Source organism: Sinocyclocheilus anshuiensis, unplaced genomic scaffold (assembly GCF_001515605.1).
Source record: "Sinocyclocheilus anshuiensis isolate Anshui unplaced genomic scaffold, SAMN03320099.WGS_v1.1 scaffold1051, whole genome shotgun sequence".
NCBI classification, from domain to species: domain Eukaryota; kingdom Metazoa; phylum Chordata; class Actinopteri; order Cypriniformes; family Cyprinidae; genus Sinocyclocheilus; species Sinocyclocheilus anshuiensis.
The window spans coordinates 1770658-1789142 of record NW_015546234.1 but is presented as its reverse complement, the minus strand read 5'-3'; the positions used below and the strand labels follow the sequence as shown (position 1 = coordinate 1789142).

At 36.1% G+C, this 18485-nt stretch overlaps 2 protein-coding genes across 3 annotated transcripts; one reads left to right on the top strand and one right to left on the bottom strand.

The window, feature by feature from the left end:
• Positions 1-369: 369 nt before the first annotated feature.
• LOC107701510 (ectonucleotide pyrophosphatase/phosphodiesterase family member 5-like) lies at positions 370-17083 on the bottom strand. 2 transcript variants are annotated; one of them, XM_016503549.1, is made up of 4 exons: positions 17035-17083; positions 5978-6840; positions 2258-2434; positions 370-1650 (listed from the first exon to the last, which is right to left on the bottom strand). In XM_016503549.1, exons 1-4 carry the CDS (start codon positions 17043-17045, stop codon positions 1268-1270), a joined length of 1434 nt encoding a protein of 477 aa, XP_016359035.1. In that variant the 5' UTR covers positions 17046-17083; the 3' UTR covers positions 370-1267. The 2 variants fall into 2 exon arrangements, with proteins under 2 accessions (XP_016359035.1, XP_016359036.1); XM_016503550.1 differs by lacking the exon at positions 17035-17083 and adding an exon at positions 8299-8344.
• LOC107701512 (protein FAM167A-like) lies at positions 9899-17656 on the top strand. The gene is made up of 3 exons (XM_016503553.1): positions 9899-9962; positions 12564-13149; positions 17052-17656. The coding sequence occupies exons 2-3, from the start codon at positions 12814-12816 to the stop codon at positions 17313-17315; spliced, it is 600 nt and encodes a 199-aa protein (XP_016359039.1). The 5' UTR covers positions 9899-9962; positions 12564-12813; the 3' UTR covers positions 17316-17656.
• The last annotated feature ends 829 nt before the right edge of the window (positions 17657-18485 follow it).

Here is an 18485-nt window from a genome sequence, read left to right as displayed (position 1 = left end):
ACAAATTCAAAAAGTGACTGCTACTAAGCTCCCTTAAATTTTTTGTTCAGAATCTAACATTCAGTTAAAGGAATATTCTGGGTTCAAAACAAGTTAAACTCAATCAACAGCATTTGTGGCATAGTGTTAATCAACATAAAAAATATTTTGACTTTCTTAATTATAAAAAGAAAAAAGGAGGTTGCAATGAGGCACTTACAATGGAAGAAGTAAATGAGGCCAAGCTTCCCATTTTATAAATAATGTTAAAATGTGCATTATTTGAGCCTAAAGGTGACATTAAAGAAATTGTATGTTACAAAAGATTTCTATTTAAAATAAATGCTGTTCTTTTTAACTTTCTTTTCATCAAAGAAATGTGAAGCTTACCATATTATAAAATCAATTAAAATGTTTTTTTTTTTTCTTTTACTGTTACAGTTTGTATATTATTTGGGCTGTAATGCTATTTAAATCATTTTTAGGCCTTTTAGTGTTTTAGGGATTATAGCATTGTGTTGTCATGGAAAAAAACCTAAAATTGAAAATCAATTTACACAGAAGTAATTTTTCGCACTAAAATCATATTTTATGTTAACATTCATATTATTTGCTAGTTGTGTCTATACTATTGAAACAGTGAGTATTTCAATGTTTTATTTTAATAGTATTAAATGATTATTTTAATGTTAATGTTTATGAATTGGTCCAGTTTTCTATTGTAAGTGCCTTAATGTATCCCAGATTGGTGTTTTTTGTTGTAGTTGTTTTTTGTTTTTTACAGAAAAGGAGGGACACGGAAATTAATTTTTGTGATAATTATGCCACGAATGCTATCAATTTGAACCTGGAACATTCATTTAAAGCAAATTCAAGATAGGTCAACTCTCTCTTATTAAATTAATGTCAGATTCAAATTGAAAGGAAAAGCATGGGGATGCTAACATTTTTTCTTCAAATACTAGATTTTAGATGACTAGAATAAAGGTATGACTGACAGCTTCACCAGAAGAGGGCACTATTGGCTTAGTCAGCTATGATTTTGATGATTGCACAACCTTTTTCCACTGTAGCATCTTTCCCCATATTGCTTTTGGTATATTCAGCTTTGGCGTGGTACCATGGATATCGATCGCTTTTGAATTCAAGCGACCATGCTGACTGTTTAAAAAGTGTTATTAGAATTATTTTAGAATGAATCAAGATCTGTGGCACTGGAGAGATAATCAGTGCCACATACTTTGAGAACCTCACATGAGAAAAGTGCCAACAACCCTTGTGTTTGACCCTACAGTAAGGGTTGTGTTATTTCACTATTAGACAGATGCAGTGGCGTTAGCTGCCGCTGTGTCACCTGTTGCACAAAGATGAATAGAAACCCGATCACGAGGGCAGCGCCGAGGATGGATCCCACGGCCCAGGCGTAGGAAGGCTCTCTGGGCACGGGTGGGACCACTGGCTTTGGGGTTGACGTCTCCACTAGGACATCCTGTACGCTTGACAAAGAGCCATTGTTGGGCAAGGGCTTGAGACCAAGAATGCTGCACATGAGAGGATAGAGGTCGACGGAGCGCATGGATGCTTTGGTGTAGTCGCGGCGGAAAGCGGGTCCACGGGCGACAAACACAGGGTGCATGCTGGGAAGGCTGTTGTTATAACCATGGTTTCCCACTGCAAATCAAGCATGTATTCATTAAGCAATTGCAAAGATATCTCTGATACTCATCAGGAAACACATCAATGATATTAAACAAACAGTTCACCCAAAAATTTACTCACCCTCAGTCCATCCAAGATATAGATAAGTTTGTTTCTTCATCAGAACAGATTTGGAGAAATTCAGCATTACATCACTTGCTCACCAATGGATCCTTTGCAGTGGATGGGTGCCGTCAGATTGAGAGTCTTATAACATAATGATTTGCTTGTGAAGCAAAAATCAGCGTTTTTGTAATAAACAATCCATCATTAAGCTTTTTGCTTCATAAGACATTAACTGATGGACTGGAGTTGTGTGGATTACTTGTGGATTATGGTGATGTTTTTATCAGCTGTTTGGACTCTCATTCTGATGGCACCCATTCGCTGCAGAGGATCCATCGGTGAGCAATTGATGTAATGCTAAATTTCTCCAAATCTGTTACAATGAAGAAATAAACTCTTGGATGACCTGAGGGTGAGTACATTTTCAGCAAATTTTCAATTATGGGTGAACTATTCCTTTAATAGGTTATCATACTATGTTCTGCTTAAATTATGAGTAAATATTAATACGCACACATAAAAGATCCGTTTCTGTTCTGCATGACCGTCCAGCCCTCTTTGACTTCAATGATCAGAGGCATGATCCTGACATTGTGTCTGTAGTGGTAATGATCTGGGATCTCCTCCTTTTTATAAACAACCATGTTAGGGTTGGCATTCTTCAACAAATGGTAGACCTCTTCAAGTTTACCTGGGTTAAGAAGAGAATAACACTCAAAAACTATAAAGCACGTGTCACCAATTAAAACATATAACATTAGTAACTGGGTGTTTCTTAAACGATAGGCATATTTTGCCATTCAAAAAGGCATATTTTGTTGTATTGTATTCTGTGATGATAAAAACGGTAAATGTAAATTACTTTCTATACATTTTTGAAATAAAATGACCGACTCATTTATCTTGCTAAGGTTAATTTCGTAGCTAGGTTTTATGCATACTAAATTTATAATAATATCTTTTTGTACACTTTTTGCATAAAGTTAAAACTTGATTGGAAATGATGCACAATAAAAATAGTTTGCTCACAAATTACATGATTTATTTACTGAAATGATTTATGTTTTTTCACTCTTTATTTAGACCTAAAGACCCCTTTAACAGAAAATATTTATCTGAAGTAATATTTCAATAATTTAACAGCACATTTGTATGTTTATGGTTCCCTTTCATGGGAACTTCGAACTGCGTCCTCTAAGGGTCGCTATGGGGAACGCCTCGTCGTGACCCGTGTCTGAAGCATACATTGAAAAAACACCAACTCGTTGGCCGGCGACAGCCATGACGTCACTACCGGTGCGACTATAGTATAAATAGGCGCCGGGAGCATACATCATTCTCTTCTTCGTCTTCATTGACTGTTTTGTCTGAAGCGTGCATTTCTGTGGTAAGGCGACCCCTAGAGGACGCAGTGTCTCGTTCCCTACTCAGGGAACCATGGTTACATAAGTAACCTGAGACGTTCTCTAATGTTGGTTAACGGTCATATAACGTAGTTAAATTTACATTTTTAAGATTTAATTAATATTTAGATTTTATCAACTCACAAACCCCTTGAAGTTCCCTCATGAACCCCAGTTTAGAAAAACCTGGTTTCATGAGTTCTAATTGGATTGAGCAAATAGTAAGCATCCCTGCAAACATGCTGGCTTTTTGCGGGCACATGGGCTAGGGCCAGCCCACACCAAACCTAAACAGGCCCAGTGCGGGCTTGCCCAGGTGAGGCCCACAGCTTTGGGCTCACCGCAGGGTCTCTGTGAGCAGGCCACACTAGTGGACTGTCCACATTAATCCTATGATGGCCCAGTGTGGGCCAGCCCGTTCGGGCCCAGAGCAACTTTTGTATCCTTTGGGCCCATGCAGGTTTTGTGTAGGCAGCCCTGTAATGCAACTAGGAGAATACAAACAACATTGACTGGCCATTCTTTAGCCACTCAATTGAAGTGGAATGGCTCAAACCAAAAGAGACCATGCATGTATGGCCTATGTTTGGAATGATGCTAAGAGTTTAAGAGTGTATTTGTATGCATTTTAGAAGGACTCTTTATTGGTGAGGTTACCACATCATGGTCCAGTTTGAATATGAATTTAAAGTTCTTTTCAACGTGGGACCATAGTCTGGACTATTTTTGACTGTTCCTGGTTAGGAAGAGTCTGGTGTTTAAGAGCTGTGGCGTGTTTTCATTACAAGAGGTTGGATTATTCATTTGCTATCAGTCAACTTCAGCTATGGACAGTGTTTGGACATTGATGTACTACAGAGAAGATTGCACAAGAAGTGCATGAAACTTTCACATGACGAAATCCTACAGTCTTACATTGGCGACCCCTAGAGGACGCAGTGTCTCGTTCCCTACTCAGGGAACCATGGTTACATAAGTAACCTGAGACGTTCTCTAATGTTGGTTAACGGTCATATAACGTAGTTAAATTTACATTTTTAAGATTTAATTAATATTTAGATTTTATCAACTCACAAACCCCTTGAAGTTCCCTCATGAACCCCAGTTTAGAAAAACCTGGTTTCATGAGTTCTAATTGGATTGAGCAAATAGTAAGCATCCCTGCAAACATGCTGGCTTTTTGCGGGCACATGGGCTAGGGCCAGCCCACACCAAACCTAAACAGGCCCAGTGCGGGCTTGCCCAGGTGAGGCCCACAGCTTTGGGCTCACCGCAGGGTCTCTGTGAGCAGGCCACACTAGTGGACTGTCCACATTAATCCTATGATGGCCCAGTGTGGGCCAGCCCGTTCGGGCCCAGAGCAACTTTTGTATCCTTTGGGCCCATGCAGGTTTTGTGTAGGCAGCCCTGTAATGCAACTAGGAGAATACAAACAACATTGACTGGCCATTCTTTAGCCACTCAATTGAAGTGGAATGGCTCAAACCAAAAGAGACCATGCATGTATGGCCTATGTTTGGAATGATGCTAAGAGTTTAAGAGTGTATTTGTATGCATTTTAGAAGGACTCTTTATTGGTGAGGTTACCACATCATGGTCCAGTTTGAATATGAATTTAAAGTTCTTTTCAACGTGGGACCATAGTCTGGACTATTTTTGACTGTTCCTGGTTAGGAAGAGTCTGGTGTTTAAGAGCTGTGGCGTGTTTTCATTACAAGAGGTTGGATTATTCATTTGCTATCAGTCAACTTCAGCTATGGACAGTGTTTGGACATTGATGTACTACAGAGAAGATTGCACAAGAAGTGCATGAAACTTTCACATGACGAAATCCTACAGTCTTACATTGCTTTGTTTTGTTTTTTTGTGTATTTGCATTCTTGGCAATATGTAGCTGAATTAAACTGAACTGAATGTTTTCTATTTTGTATTTAATAAATTGATTTGAAATCCCTTTGACTACTGTACATTTTTGACAATACAGACATTAGTTATGTGGTGACTGCATCCATTTCAGATGTATAATAACTGTTTTTCCCAAAAACTTAAGTTATAGTAGCTGGAAAGTATTTAAAGTGAAACCGATGTATTGTTGTAGATTAATAGTGCGGGCCCTGTGTGGGCATATAGAGGGCTTCCTGGGGGCCAAGTGAGGGCTGCCCGTGAAGGGCCAGCGCTAAGGGGCCAACGTTTTGCCAATGAGCAAATTCTCAGGGGCCCTGTGCCAGCAGCCCGCTGGGGGCCCTAAGGCTAGCCCTAAGTGGGCCCGTAAAGGGTCAGTGCAGGCTTGTTTGCAGGGATATTTGGCGTGCTGTCCTGAGGGAGGGCTCCGAGCTCGGAATATAGCCCAAACCCAGAGAACTCCCCCATCCCTAATCTGGGATGAGAATAGTTAAGAGTGAGGAGGGATGCCGGAAAACTGTCGTGGGACAGAGGTAATTTGGCTGTATATATACGTACTGTGCTAGTTAACATGATTAACTAGACAAGCTCCACCTGTGCCGAATTGGTTGATTATCTGATCGTGCTCCTCCCGAACCTTGTTAATAAAACATCATTTAGATTTTCATAGTTTTAATGATTCATATTTTATGATGGATTTTTATAGTTGAAGTCACAGGTTTGGAAAAGAGAAAAACAATAAATTCGATACCAAATAAAAAAGGCCTTTGAAAAGTAACAAAAATACAAGATGAAGGCATGGTAAAACTTTCCAATACAGTATCAATGTGATCTTTATTTAATTTAAAGAAAAAGAAGGAAGTGGAAGAAACACCCAATTACATGACTAGTGTAATAAGCAATACAAAATGCTTTATATTTATTCTTACCTTCTTTTGGCAAAATACCAACTACAGGGCTCTTGTCTATCCATGTGTAAAGATCACGGCTGACGTAGGTGTCCAGCTCAATAATCTTATCATGTGATAACTGTGTCATTCCATGATCACTCGTAACGATGAGATTGACTTTGTCATAAAGGCCAGCAGTTTTGAGCTTTTCCCTGAGGAATCCCAACTTCTCATCGATGTCTGCTATGACTACATCCATTAGTGGGCTCTCTGGCCCCAAGTTATGCCCACTCTCATCTGGCTCCTCCCAATACAAGACACCAAAATTGATGGCCTCTGGCCCTGAGAACCAGTCAATGAGTTGGTCGACTCGGGTCTCAAATGGCATTGACGCATTATAACTCAAGTAATGTGTTGGGAACGTTCCACCAATCGCTACGTCTGATCCAGGCCACATGGCAGCTCCGCTCTTCCGCCCAGCCTTTTGATTGGTGACCCACAATGGCACAGCTTCCTCCCACCACCATGCATCATACACTTCAGGTCCTTCCATAGAAAAGGAGCGGTTGTGAATGGGGTCATACATTTCGTTAGCAACAATGCCGTGGGTTTCGGCATGTAATCCTGTCACTAAGGTGTAGTGGTTCGGGTAGGTCTTGGTGATGTAGGTGTTTTCCACTTGTTCCACCTGCACACCCTCATCCATCAGGGCACGGAAATTGGGTGTGGGTACTCGATTCACATAGTCCCAGCGGAAGCCATCAAAGGACACCAGTAGCAGCTGGCTTTGCTCGTCCTGCTGTGAGCTTGATGTCTGAAGCAATACTAATAAGCAACTCAGGAAGCAGCTCTTAATCACTAAGAGGTCTGGCATGATGTAAGATGTTCTACTAAAGGGAGACCTATAAAAAGCAAATTCATTGAAGGCATGAATGGGGAAGGAAAGAAAGTTTCGACCATTGACCACATTTACATGCACATAATTTTATAATTAATGTCAACAGTGTGGGTAAAACTTTATTAGTGGAATTCTGGTGTACATACAATAAGCAAATTGCAAATAAATTAAAATATGCACATTAATTTCTAATTTAATATAAACACACTCACATAAAAGTTTATTCCTGTTACGCAAAGTTTGTAATATGTTTTTAAAGTCATTCAAAACTAGTTTCTCCATATATATATAGAGAGAGAGAGAGAGAGAGATTTCTAGAAACCAGAATATTGGCTTAATCTGATTATGGCAATTAAGTTAATGTGTTAACAGTTTCTGATTAATATTTTAACATTTTAATTAATATATTAAAAAACAATTAATGATTTATCTCAGGGGAATGCAGCTTGAAAAGATCGATATGGAAATTTTAAAAGACGGCCACTATAAACAAACAAAAAAATTTAAATTAAAAATAAATGAAAAAGGTAAATATGAAAAATATCGTCGATTTATATTATTACATTTTCATTTTTTATTATATTTTATTTTCACTTTATTATTTTATTTTTTCACTTTACTATATTTTATAATATATTTTATTGTATAATATATTTTATTGTAAACCACAGTTTTACAAAAAAATTACAATGATTTCACACAGGAGAATGCAGCTCGGCAAAAGATTTGACTCAGAGTAAAATAAAATAAAAAGATAAACGTGGGGGGAAAAACACAAATTACACAACAATGACTCACCTAAAAAAAACAGCAACAATTAATTTTATTATTATTATTTTTAAATCCGCTTGTATCCGTCTTTAAAAGAAAGCAATCGGTCGCGCATTGTTCTGAATGGCACTGCATGTATTTACGGTTATGTATGTCATATTCAGTCATGGCAGTGCAGCCTACTTTCAGCGCGCCTCCTCAGTTAACAGGTGCATTTTTCTTATACATAATGTAACAACTAACTGGATACATTTCGAACTATAAATGCTTTAAACGGGTGTCAAATGTATCAAAATCATTCAATTGTACAGTGCGTCAGTAAAAATGGAAGATGATGACATCACACAATGCAGCGCATTTCTGTCACCCGTCACGCCGCTCGCTCGCTTCACTGGTGTCCTTCTTTTTTAAAACATCTACAAAACAATCCCTGTTGGGTCTAAAATAATATTCTATAACACTATCCTCAACTAACCAGTGTGCTTCTCCGCTCAACGGCAGCTGTTGTAAACGAAAGGAAACCCGTTTATCTCAAGTTAGCGCGCTGCATGATCTATGACAACGCTTTATGGCATTACAATACATTATGAAAACTTCTCCGATATCAAGCACCTTCACAGTGAAAACAGATGCATTTGCAATTAAACGAATGTAACCCGTGTGTATGCATGCAAGCAAACGTTCAGCTTACCTCTGTGGACGATATCTGGCTCTGCAAAAAATAAACACAGGGTCGAGCACAGGAAGTCCCGCCTATTTCTCTCTCACCAAAAGAATCTCATTATCAGCGCTAAACGCTAACAACAACACTATTAATTTTATTTTTATTTAATAGTTTGTTAGTGTGTAATAATATTTTTTAGGCTAATGGCTACTGAAGTCTAAATGATAGCCGTAAATGCAAATCATCTACCGTAATTCTAAATAATTACTTTTTGTTCTGTACAATATAATTTTAATCCCTGATGGCACATGTACATCACAGAGATGTCTATTTGACGTCTGCATTTACATCTGCAAGACTTTTTAGAGTGTTTGCTCATGCAATAGCCTATGTCTATAGGACGTTTCCTATCAGATGTCAAATAGACGTTTAGAAGATACCTTTAAGTTGTTTATGATTTAGAATGTATATAAAACTGACATTATTCTGCTGTTCCATCAGCGCCACCTGCTGTCAGAGAGTGGATTTACAGAGAGTTACATTAACTGTATATTCTGCCTGTGAGCAGTTTTTGTCTGGACAAAAAAACGAACCTGCTGTAAATTTTGACCAGCTGATGAAAAACAAGCTTATGTGTATTGTACACATTTAAACAATTCGGATAAGGTATCTATAATTATTTATGGAGCAGATAAAATACATATAATCATTTATTAATCAATGATCATTTTGACAACCCTTTTCTTTATTTAAAGGCTGAACTGTGAGGTTGATTTTTTATTAAACTTTTTCAAAGCTTTATTTGAATATTTTGTACATGTTATTAGATAAACTGTTGTCATCATGTTGCTATTTAAAATCCAGACATCATTGGCAATGTTACTGTTTTAGAGTTTATGCAAATAAAAAGTAATTTTATTTGTTGTTTGTTGATTTTAAGTATAAAATTTGGTGAAACGACTTATGTGTCAGTGCTTTTTGAAAATGTCCAGCACATCTGCGCAATACCGTAATAATACGGATAACCGTGATCATTTTGGTCACTATAATCGTGATAAGAAATTTTCATACCGTTTATGAAAAAAGAATATGACTAATGCAAGTTTCATTATGAACATTCTCCACCAGAGGTCACACAAACATAACATATCACATGGTCATCAATAGGCAGTTTAAATATTAACCATTTATGCATTTCCAAAGTCTTGAATAATAAGTATTTGGAAATAGACCTGATGATATCACAACAAAATGTGGTCTTTTACTTTTCTGGACCTTCTACTTTTTAAATAAAATGAAATGCACATTACATTCTCTGAAGGTCTATCTGAAGTTCTATAAATAAATATTTAGAATGTGGAAGTAGATCTAAGATAGGCCTTGTAAAATGTTTGAAGTAGCTTATTATGATAATTAATATTTCTTATGTAATTGTTTAACATGCAAGAGTACAAGTGTTTTGGAGGAGTGCTAGTTGGCCTCTCCTTGCTGTGAAAGATGCTGTACTCCGAGGCTTTGTGCAGATTCTTTACCGTCTCCACGACAACCACAACCTGACGCAACTTACGCCCCTCCTCCATTCAAGCCTCTCATCTCATTCAAGAACCAAGTGTGGAGTAAAAGCAGTGTTATTGTGCTCTCCAGTAGAGTAGGACGCGAGGGGTGCAAGTGCCTGGCAAACTACTATGAAGGTAAGAATAATCTTTTCCTTAATACTATCTGCATAAAGAGAGTGTCCAGACTCTCTAAAGCCCATATAAACTAGATAAAAATATTCAAATATTCTCTAAGAGTCACTACTGAACTGGCTAATGCCTGTCCCACAGGGTGCAGTAAGTTTTAGATGGCTTTCAACAGCCTAAATCACTTTTCTACGCAGGATGTATCTGCTTCATGATGTTTCATTCTAATCAGTTGCATTCACCGACCATGAATAGGTTGATTGAGATGGTGCATTTTAAAGTAACAACTTTTATGAAGTTATTGTCTTTAAAAAAAAAAGAAAAGAAAAGTAAACAAATTTCATGTTTCTGAATTGTCTAGACATGAGTTATTCAACACCCGAATAGGTTTTCATTTAGTCTGTATTTAGTTGGGCTCAGTTAATCATTGCTATGTGACGTGTAATAAATAAACTATTTGGTAATAATCAAAGAAATGTTGTTACATGTTGTTACACAGCTAACAGCTGAATGGAAAGTTGTTAGTCATCACGGCATTATTCCAATAATACTGGTCATGAATTGAGATTCTGGCCAGAATAGTTCATTTTCACTCCAAACAGCACAATCATTTTATGCTGAGAAACCAAGGTTTGCACTCCAGATATACGACAGTAAAGTTCACCGCATCTAATTAGACATGGATAAATGCAGTCATGCATAGTGTTCAAAACTGTCTGTTTGGCCCAAAGAACATTTAATATGTCTGGAAAAAGGAGAATTTTTTCCCCCCCTTGAGATCTGCATTCTAGAACATAATACTTTAGACTGTGGAAAGATACAGCACTCAAAACCAATATTATTCATGAAAAGAGAAATTTTCCAGGTTATTATATTAAGTACAATTTAATAAGTACATAGTGTGTACATGCAGAACAGGACTGAAAAATAAAGTGCTACCGCATTATATTATATTTTATTGTTTTATTTATATTTTATTATATCAAGTAAGTGCAAAAGCAAAACCTGCAAAGCTTGTTTAGTCTCTTGATAAATATCACGCTACAGGCATTTATATATACTGTATATTCATGCTGAAATTTGTTTCTTACATTCCATACAGTATTTTCATTCTCTTTGTGGAGCCCTTATTTCACCATGAATTATCATCAGTTGCCTCATATTTTAAAGTCTAGGTATTTAGTCCCTAAGAAGCACATTTTGTCAGACTAAAGTGAGAGTGGTCTGGGGTGAATGGATCCCCCTGTGAGATGAGTCACATTACTGCTGCCACACACAGAGCTGGAAAAGTGCGGGAGGTGGTGCAAAGTGCTCAATGAGCTGAGACTTTAGGAGTGTGATTAGTCCCGCAGCCGTGTGCAGGTTAACGTGAGGCCAATTAACAACCAGCACACACCTCTTATGGGAAGAACACATTCCTAGAGCAGCTGGGATGATGAAATACATCAAGGCATTGTGCCAAACGTTATATCACACATACATTAGACAGACAGCTTTGCGGGAAAGCATGAAAAATGTGGGTGGTCCTGAGATCAATTCCGTTATAAGCACAATGCTGATGCTTTGGCGTGAAACAGAACTTCATGTGATTGTCTTCTCAGCAGTAGTTTTGCTTGTCTGTATTAGAGTAATGAGAGGCTGTAATTGAGCAGCATTATATTCTTTGGTGATTGTCACAGGTCTGGCTGCTGTAGTGAGGAGTGACATTTAGTTCTTTAGAGCAGACAGTCTTCAGTGCTGCTGACTCATAGGCTGGGTTTAGTTGCTATGGCAACCGCCAGCTTTCTAAGATCCACAGTGTGATATGAGGCATGGATGGAAATCGGCGATGTGATCAGTAAACTTTCCATTTTAACCATGATTTACTCCAGAAGAATAGCTTCTGGTTTTGCAAATTAAAACCAAATAATCTTATCAAATACATAATTTCTTTTTCTTCTTTCTTTTATATACTTTTTCACTTACACTAAAAAAGTAGTCATGGTATAATTTATTAATAGGTATTGGCATCTACAACTAAAAAAAAAAATAGTGTAGCAAATAATATTTCACTCAGAAATTGCTAGTAAATTTCACAAACAATTACAAGGAAAGAGCAAGTAACCCACTGTGTTAAGCATGACATTTTGAAGCAGAAAAAAACATTTTCTTGTAAAACACTCCAATAATCTTTTACTTACAACTTCGAAAAACCATTTTGTGTTTAATTTTTTTTAAATAATCAGCATGAATATGTTAATTGTGAAAACATATAAACTGAATCACTTAAAAAGTATGATCAATTAGTTAATGTACTTAAAATGTTTGATTAAACCGTTAAAAGAATAATTATAAATAGTTATTAATAAAAATAATAAATAGATTATAAATATTTAAACCTGGTTATTATGCATCTTTTATAGTTTATTGGTACTATGACATACATTCGTACTGGTTTCGTTTATGTATGACTGACAAATATGCATCACATTAAGTGTACTACTTGTTTATGTTAAAACTGTCAAATTGAAAAGTATGGACATTTTATATGCCATTAAAATGGATAAATCTTAAATATTAGGCCTAAAACTTTAAATGATAAAAAGGTAACCAGGTTTGTTTCTATTGAAGGAAAGGATCAAGAAGCAAGGTGTGTTAGGACGGCTACGCTACGGAGATGATACTGCTGCAAGAATGGAAGCTCAGTATCTGCATTGCTGATTTAATTTATAGTCCCACAGACACAACATCCTGGTTACTGCAAGCAAATCCAAAAGTTTTCTGTATCATTACTGATCAAACAAGGCAATGACATCACCTGACCACTTAAACTGATTTTCACTGTTTATTTTCTCGACACTAACCACTTCCTCAAAAGGCCATGGATGCCAGCTCAATACCTCAGATTAATATAGAGGACTATGATGGCCTTGAGGGTGCCCCAGATGATCATTTGAGAAACTTGAAAGCATTGACTGAGAAGCTCAGACTTGAGACCAGAAGGCCGTCCTATCTTGAGTGGAAGGAACGAGTGGAAACTCGACTAAAAGGTTTAGTCGTGTCAGAGGGCTCATCAGAGCTGGAGAAAAGTGTTGGACTGAAGCCCAACGTCACACCTCAGAATCAACAAGTGACTGCAGGGAATGCCCTGATTTCCAGAAGCCTTGGAGGGTTTGATAATATTGACGAAGCTCTTGTTTGGCTTAGAAAAGAACTGGTAAGTCAAAATGTTTCAACATCTCCATCTGTTGACTGAAGTTAAATGGCATTATTTCTGAATTGAAATTGCATACAGTTAATTTTATTACTTTTTGAGAACTATAAAGCCAAAAACATCAGGGTAATAAAATGTAATATTTAAAAGGATGAAATTCTTGACAGAAAAGCTCATTACATAGACTGGCATAATCTTTTTTTTTATTTTATTTTGTATTATTATTTCTTAAAATAATAAGTCCTTTCCATAATAAGTCATTTCCTTTTATATGCCAAATATTCATATGATTTCCAGAAGCCTTGGAGGGTTTGATAATATTGACGAAGCTCTTGTTTGGCTTAGAAAAGAACTGGTAAGTCAAAATGTTTCAACATCTCCATCTGTTGACTGAAGTTAAATGGCATTATTTCTGAATTGAAATTGCATACAGTTAATTTTATTACTTTTTGAGAACTATAAAGCCAAAAACATCAGGGTAATAAAATGTAATATTTAAAAGGATGAAATTCTTGACAGAAAAGCTCATTACATAGACTGGCATAATCTTTTTTTTATTTTATTTTTTATTATTATTTCTTAAAATAATAAGTTCTTTCCATAATAAGTCATTTCCTTTTATATGCCAAATATTCATATGGTGTCCATCACTTGTTTGTAAGTGTCCTTGGGTTCTTAAAAGGCGCTATATAAATAAAAAAGTGTTATTATTATTATTATTATTATTATTATTAACCAGCATGAAAAAAAAAACCCACAAAAAAAGGGGAAAAAATATAAGGATAAAAAATATCATGTGGATATCATGTGGTGTGACTCCCAAAAAAGGTATAATTAATATAAAAAAAATGTTTTTATTCATAATTTATGATATTTGTATATATAAAAAATACCTTGAAAATAGATTTTTAAAACTTTTGAATTGTTTTCAAAAATGATTATGAACACTCATTCATGTGTATTTTTTTTCTTACATTTTTTTAATCGACACAATTCATTTTAAACTGTATTTTTAAAGTATTTTGAATGAGATAGACACTCGTATTTGTCATTATAATCTTCTCACAAATTAGATTTTTCAAAATACTTGCTGCTATTTTGCAGTCATCTTTCTATAAGATAAGAAAATGAACAGCATCCCTATTAGTTAGCTAATTTGACTGAAACAATGGAGTGAATGTGCAGGGCTTTATTACCACATCACTGCACAAGATTGCCATTCATGTTAAATTGAGTGGAAAAGATGGTGAGCAGATGAGCATGAGAGGCGATCACTCTCTGTTCCTCTAAGTATAATCACTTCTCTTCCACTCAGCCATGTGGTTCAAGACATACTTTTATGCACAGGCCATTACAGCCAAGGCATCCAATGAGGCTCCTTTCGCCACATCAGAGGACTTTCTTTCACTGCCTTTGCTTTGTATGTGTCCATAAACATTTACACAAAGAAAATTGGACACAATAACAAAAACAGTGCAAATTGCGGTACAAGAGGATTTCTGAAGATCCATATCACCTCCCCTAATTTTGAGCTCCTTGTTATGTGAAAAGGACAAAAGCATGTTTGCAAACAAAGACGGATCTAAATGCCCATGTTTATTTAAATGGTTAATCCAAATGGTCAAAAATTAAATAAAATTGATCAAAAGTGACAGTAAAGACATTTATAATGTTACAAAAGATTTATATTACAAAATAAATGTTCTTTGAATTGTATTGCCATCAAAGAAACTTGGAAAAAATGCATCACAGTTTTGATAATAATAACAAAGGTTTTATGACCACAAAATCATCATATTAGAATGATTTCTGAAGGATCATGTGACACTAAAGACTGAAATGAAGCTGTCATCACAGTGTAGAAACAATTTTCACTCCAAAATTGCTGGTAATTTTCACAATTAATTATAAAGAAATTGCAAGTAACATTGAATTAAATGTGACATTTTTAAGTAGAATAACTAAAATTGTATTTTATTGTAAAAAGTACTCAAATGTTCTCAAAACAGTAGTTTAAAAATACATTTTTTTATTTCAAATACTAACATGAGAATAATTTCCTTTTGAAATGAAAATGGCAGATCAAAATGAAAAACAGATCCACTCAGCTTTTTCTATGGTTTTGTCTCAAACTTTTAAAGTGAGTATTTCTCAAGTAATGACAACATGTAGAAATGAAAAACTGTTACCATTGATGTATTCTGCTTATAATTAAAGTCAAACTTTTGAATTGTTTTCAAAAATGATTATGAACACTCATTCATGTGTATTTTTTTTCTTACATTTTTTTAATCGACACAATTCATTTTAAACTGTATTTTTAAAGTATTTTGAATGAGATAGACACTCGTATTTGTCATTATAATCTTCTCACAAATTAGATTTTTCAAAATACTTGCTGCTATTTTGCAGTCATCTTTCTATAAGATAAGAAAATGAACAGCATCCCTATTAGTTAGCTAATTTGACTGAAACAATGGAGTGAATGTGCAGGGCTTTATTACCACATCACTGCACAAGATTGCCATTCATGTTAAATTGAGTGGAAAAGATGGTGAGCAGATGAGCATGAGAGGCGATCACTCTCTGTTCCTCTAAGTATAATCACTTCTCTTCCACTCAGCCATGTGGTTCAAGACATACTTTTATGCACAGGCCATTACAGCCAAGGCATCCAATGAGGCTCCTTTCGCCACATCAGAGGACTTTCTTTCACTGCCTTTGCTTTGTATGTGTCCATAAACATTTACACAAAGAAAATTGGACACAATAACAAAAACAGTGCAAATTGCGGTACAAGAGGATTTCTGAAGATCCATATCACCTCCCCTAATTTTGAGCTCCTTGTTATGTGAAAAGGACAAAAGCATGTTTGCAAACAAAGACGGATCTAAATGCCCATGTTTATTTAAATGGTTAATCCAAATGGTCAAAAATTAAATAAAATTGATCAAAAGTGACAGTAAAGACATTTATAATGTTACAAAAGATTTATATTACAAAATAAATGTTCTTTGAATTGTATTGCCATCAAAGAAACTTGGAAAAAATGCATCACAGTTTTGATAATAATAACAAAGGTTTTATGACCACAAAATCATCATATTAGAATGATTTCTGAAGGATCATGTGACACTAAAGACTGAAATGAAGCTGTCATCACAGTGTAGAAACAATTTTCACTCCAAAATTGCTGGTAATTTTCACAATTAATTATAAAGAAATTGCAAGTAACATTGAATTAAATGTGACATTTTTAAGTAGAATAACTAAAATTGTATTTTATTGTAAAAAGTACTCAAATGTTCTCAAAACAGTAGTTTAAAAATACATTTTTTTATTTCAAATACTAACATGAGAATAATTTCCTTTTGAAATGAAAATGGCAGATCAAAATGAAAAACAGATCCACTCAGCTTTTTCTATGGTTTTGTCTCAAACTTTTAAAGTGAGTATTTCTCAAGTAATGACAACATGTAGAAATGAAAAACTGTTACCATTGATGTATTCTGCTTATAATTAAAGTCATAAATGCTGGCTGTCAATAGTGTTGGTAGAGAGCATAAAGTCTGATTTTAACCTACAAACCATGAACAACTACATACAAAAGCACAGTTAATACAAAATGACACAAAGTAACTTTAAAGATCAACAAACAACAACACCAATGCAAACAATGCATTAAACAGCAAAACAGTTAACAGTAAAGCAACTCTGCAGGAAAGTGGACCTTAAAGGCCAGAGTTGAGAATCCCCTATCTAAACCTTTGACTGTGTAAAATAAGGAAATACTGTCTCATAATGTCTCAGTAAGTGCTTCATAATATTCACTATGAAATTTGAGGAGGCACAAAGTCATATAATTAAGCCTTAATGAATTTCTCCTACCTGTTATTCATTGGCAGATGGAGATGCGCATGCAGGACCAGCAGTTGGCCCGCCAACTTATGCGACTACGCGGAGACATCAACAAACTCAAAGTGGAGCAGACGTGTCACCTGCATCGCCGAATGCTCAACGACGCCACCTTTGGTCTGGAGGAGCGTGATGAGATGTCGGATCTTTTGTGTGATGGACCCGTCACTCCAGGGTTTGGCCTCTCTTCACCACTGCGCCTCATTGGTGTCACCAAGATGAACATCAACTCCAGACGCTTTTCCCTTTGCTAGGCAACTGCAAAAGAAAAGAATCAGGGAGTCAAAATTGACTACCCTGGTAGTCAGTGTTGAAGCGAATAATCTTAGACAACTGTTTAGGAACCCATAAGAACTGTTGTCACAGAACATCCTGTGCCTCTTGCTCTATGCACTTGTGCCAGTGAAACCTTTTCAGTTAATCAAATGAACAATAGACAGTGACTTCTAAAAAATGTCTGATCCACTAGCCATGGCTCAATACCTTAGATACAGTCCTTGTTGTGGTTATGAGATATCAACTGATGTCACTTACCACACACATGCTCTGTTACAAAACCTTGTAAACTATCAAATACGCACACTTTGATGCAAAGACACGAAGCCTCCCAAAACACATTGTTTTAGCCAAATTCTAAGGCAGCATTTGTTGCGTTAAGCTCAGTGAAGATTGTGGATGAAGCATTACAGGTGTCATGACATGGAATTTTAAATTATTTTAATATGTTCCTTGAGGTTCACTTATAATGTTAATGAAGTTTTTTGCACAAAAAACAAATATATATGTGGAAAAATTATTATTTTCAACCCTCATTCTGACCCTCAGTCTAAAAATTATCCATTTTTAAGGAGTGGGTCCTTTAAGGCTTGTCAGTAATCAGCTACTGTTATGATTGGCAGTTATGATTGGCTAACGTCATTGCATATGAAACAGTATCAGTATCACACCCTCAATACTACATGTGAATAAGTGTTTTGAAAGGCCCAGTACTGCTTCATCTTTCAACAAAAATTTCTCTTTCATCATCTCATGTTTGAAATCCACCTATGCTAAGGGCATCCGTGCCTGACCTCTGCAAAAGTATCCAATTGCACCAAGTTTGACTTGACAGACAGGAGCGCGTGCCCAGTGGCAGGTAAAGGAACCACCTCTTAACGAGCACATAAAGCCCCTGCACACACTACTTTTACTCAATTGACATTCACTTCTTGCGACCTCTGGAAATGTACTCACAGCTCATTGGTTGACTTCTTCAGGAGGACACATCTTTGGATCAGCCTCTGCCAGACGTGTTTGTCATTTTTACTATGTCAGCTGTTTTATTCTGCAAGCCGCCCACACTCGCACTTGTTACTAGGCTGTCCGTCTCTTACCTCGCCTTTTCCTCACTCCATCTACTGTCCGCTACTCATGGCTCTTTCGAA

What these genes read in the sequence shown, in the direction of transcription:
- LOC107701510 (XM_016503549.1), bottom strand. An exon ending in TGGTATTTTGCCAAAAGAAG is followed by an intron (nt 2,435 to 5,977) that starts GTAAGAATAAAT and finishes TTCTTAACCCAG; the next exon opens with GTAAACTTGAAGAGGTCTAC. An exon ending in CAGAAACGGATCTTTTATGT is followed by an intron (nt 1,651 to 2,257) that starts GTGCGTATTAAT and finishes CTTGATTTGCAG; the next exon opens with TGGGAAACCATGGTTATAAC.
- LOC107701512 (XM_016503553.1), top strand. Translation starts at nt 12,814, where the DNA reads ATGGATGCCAGCTCAATACCTCAGATTAATATAGAGGACTATGATGGC. An exon ending in TTTGGCTTAGAAAAGAACTG is followed by an intron (nt 13,150 to 17,051) that starts GTAAGTCAAAAT and finishes ATTCATTGGCAG; the next exon opens with ATGGAGATGCGCATGCAGGA.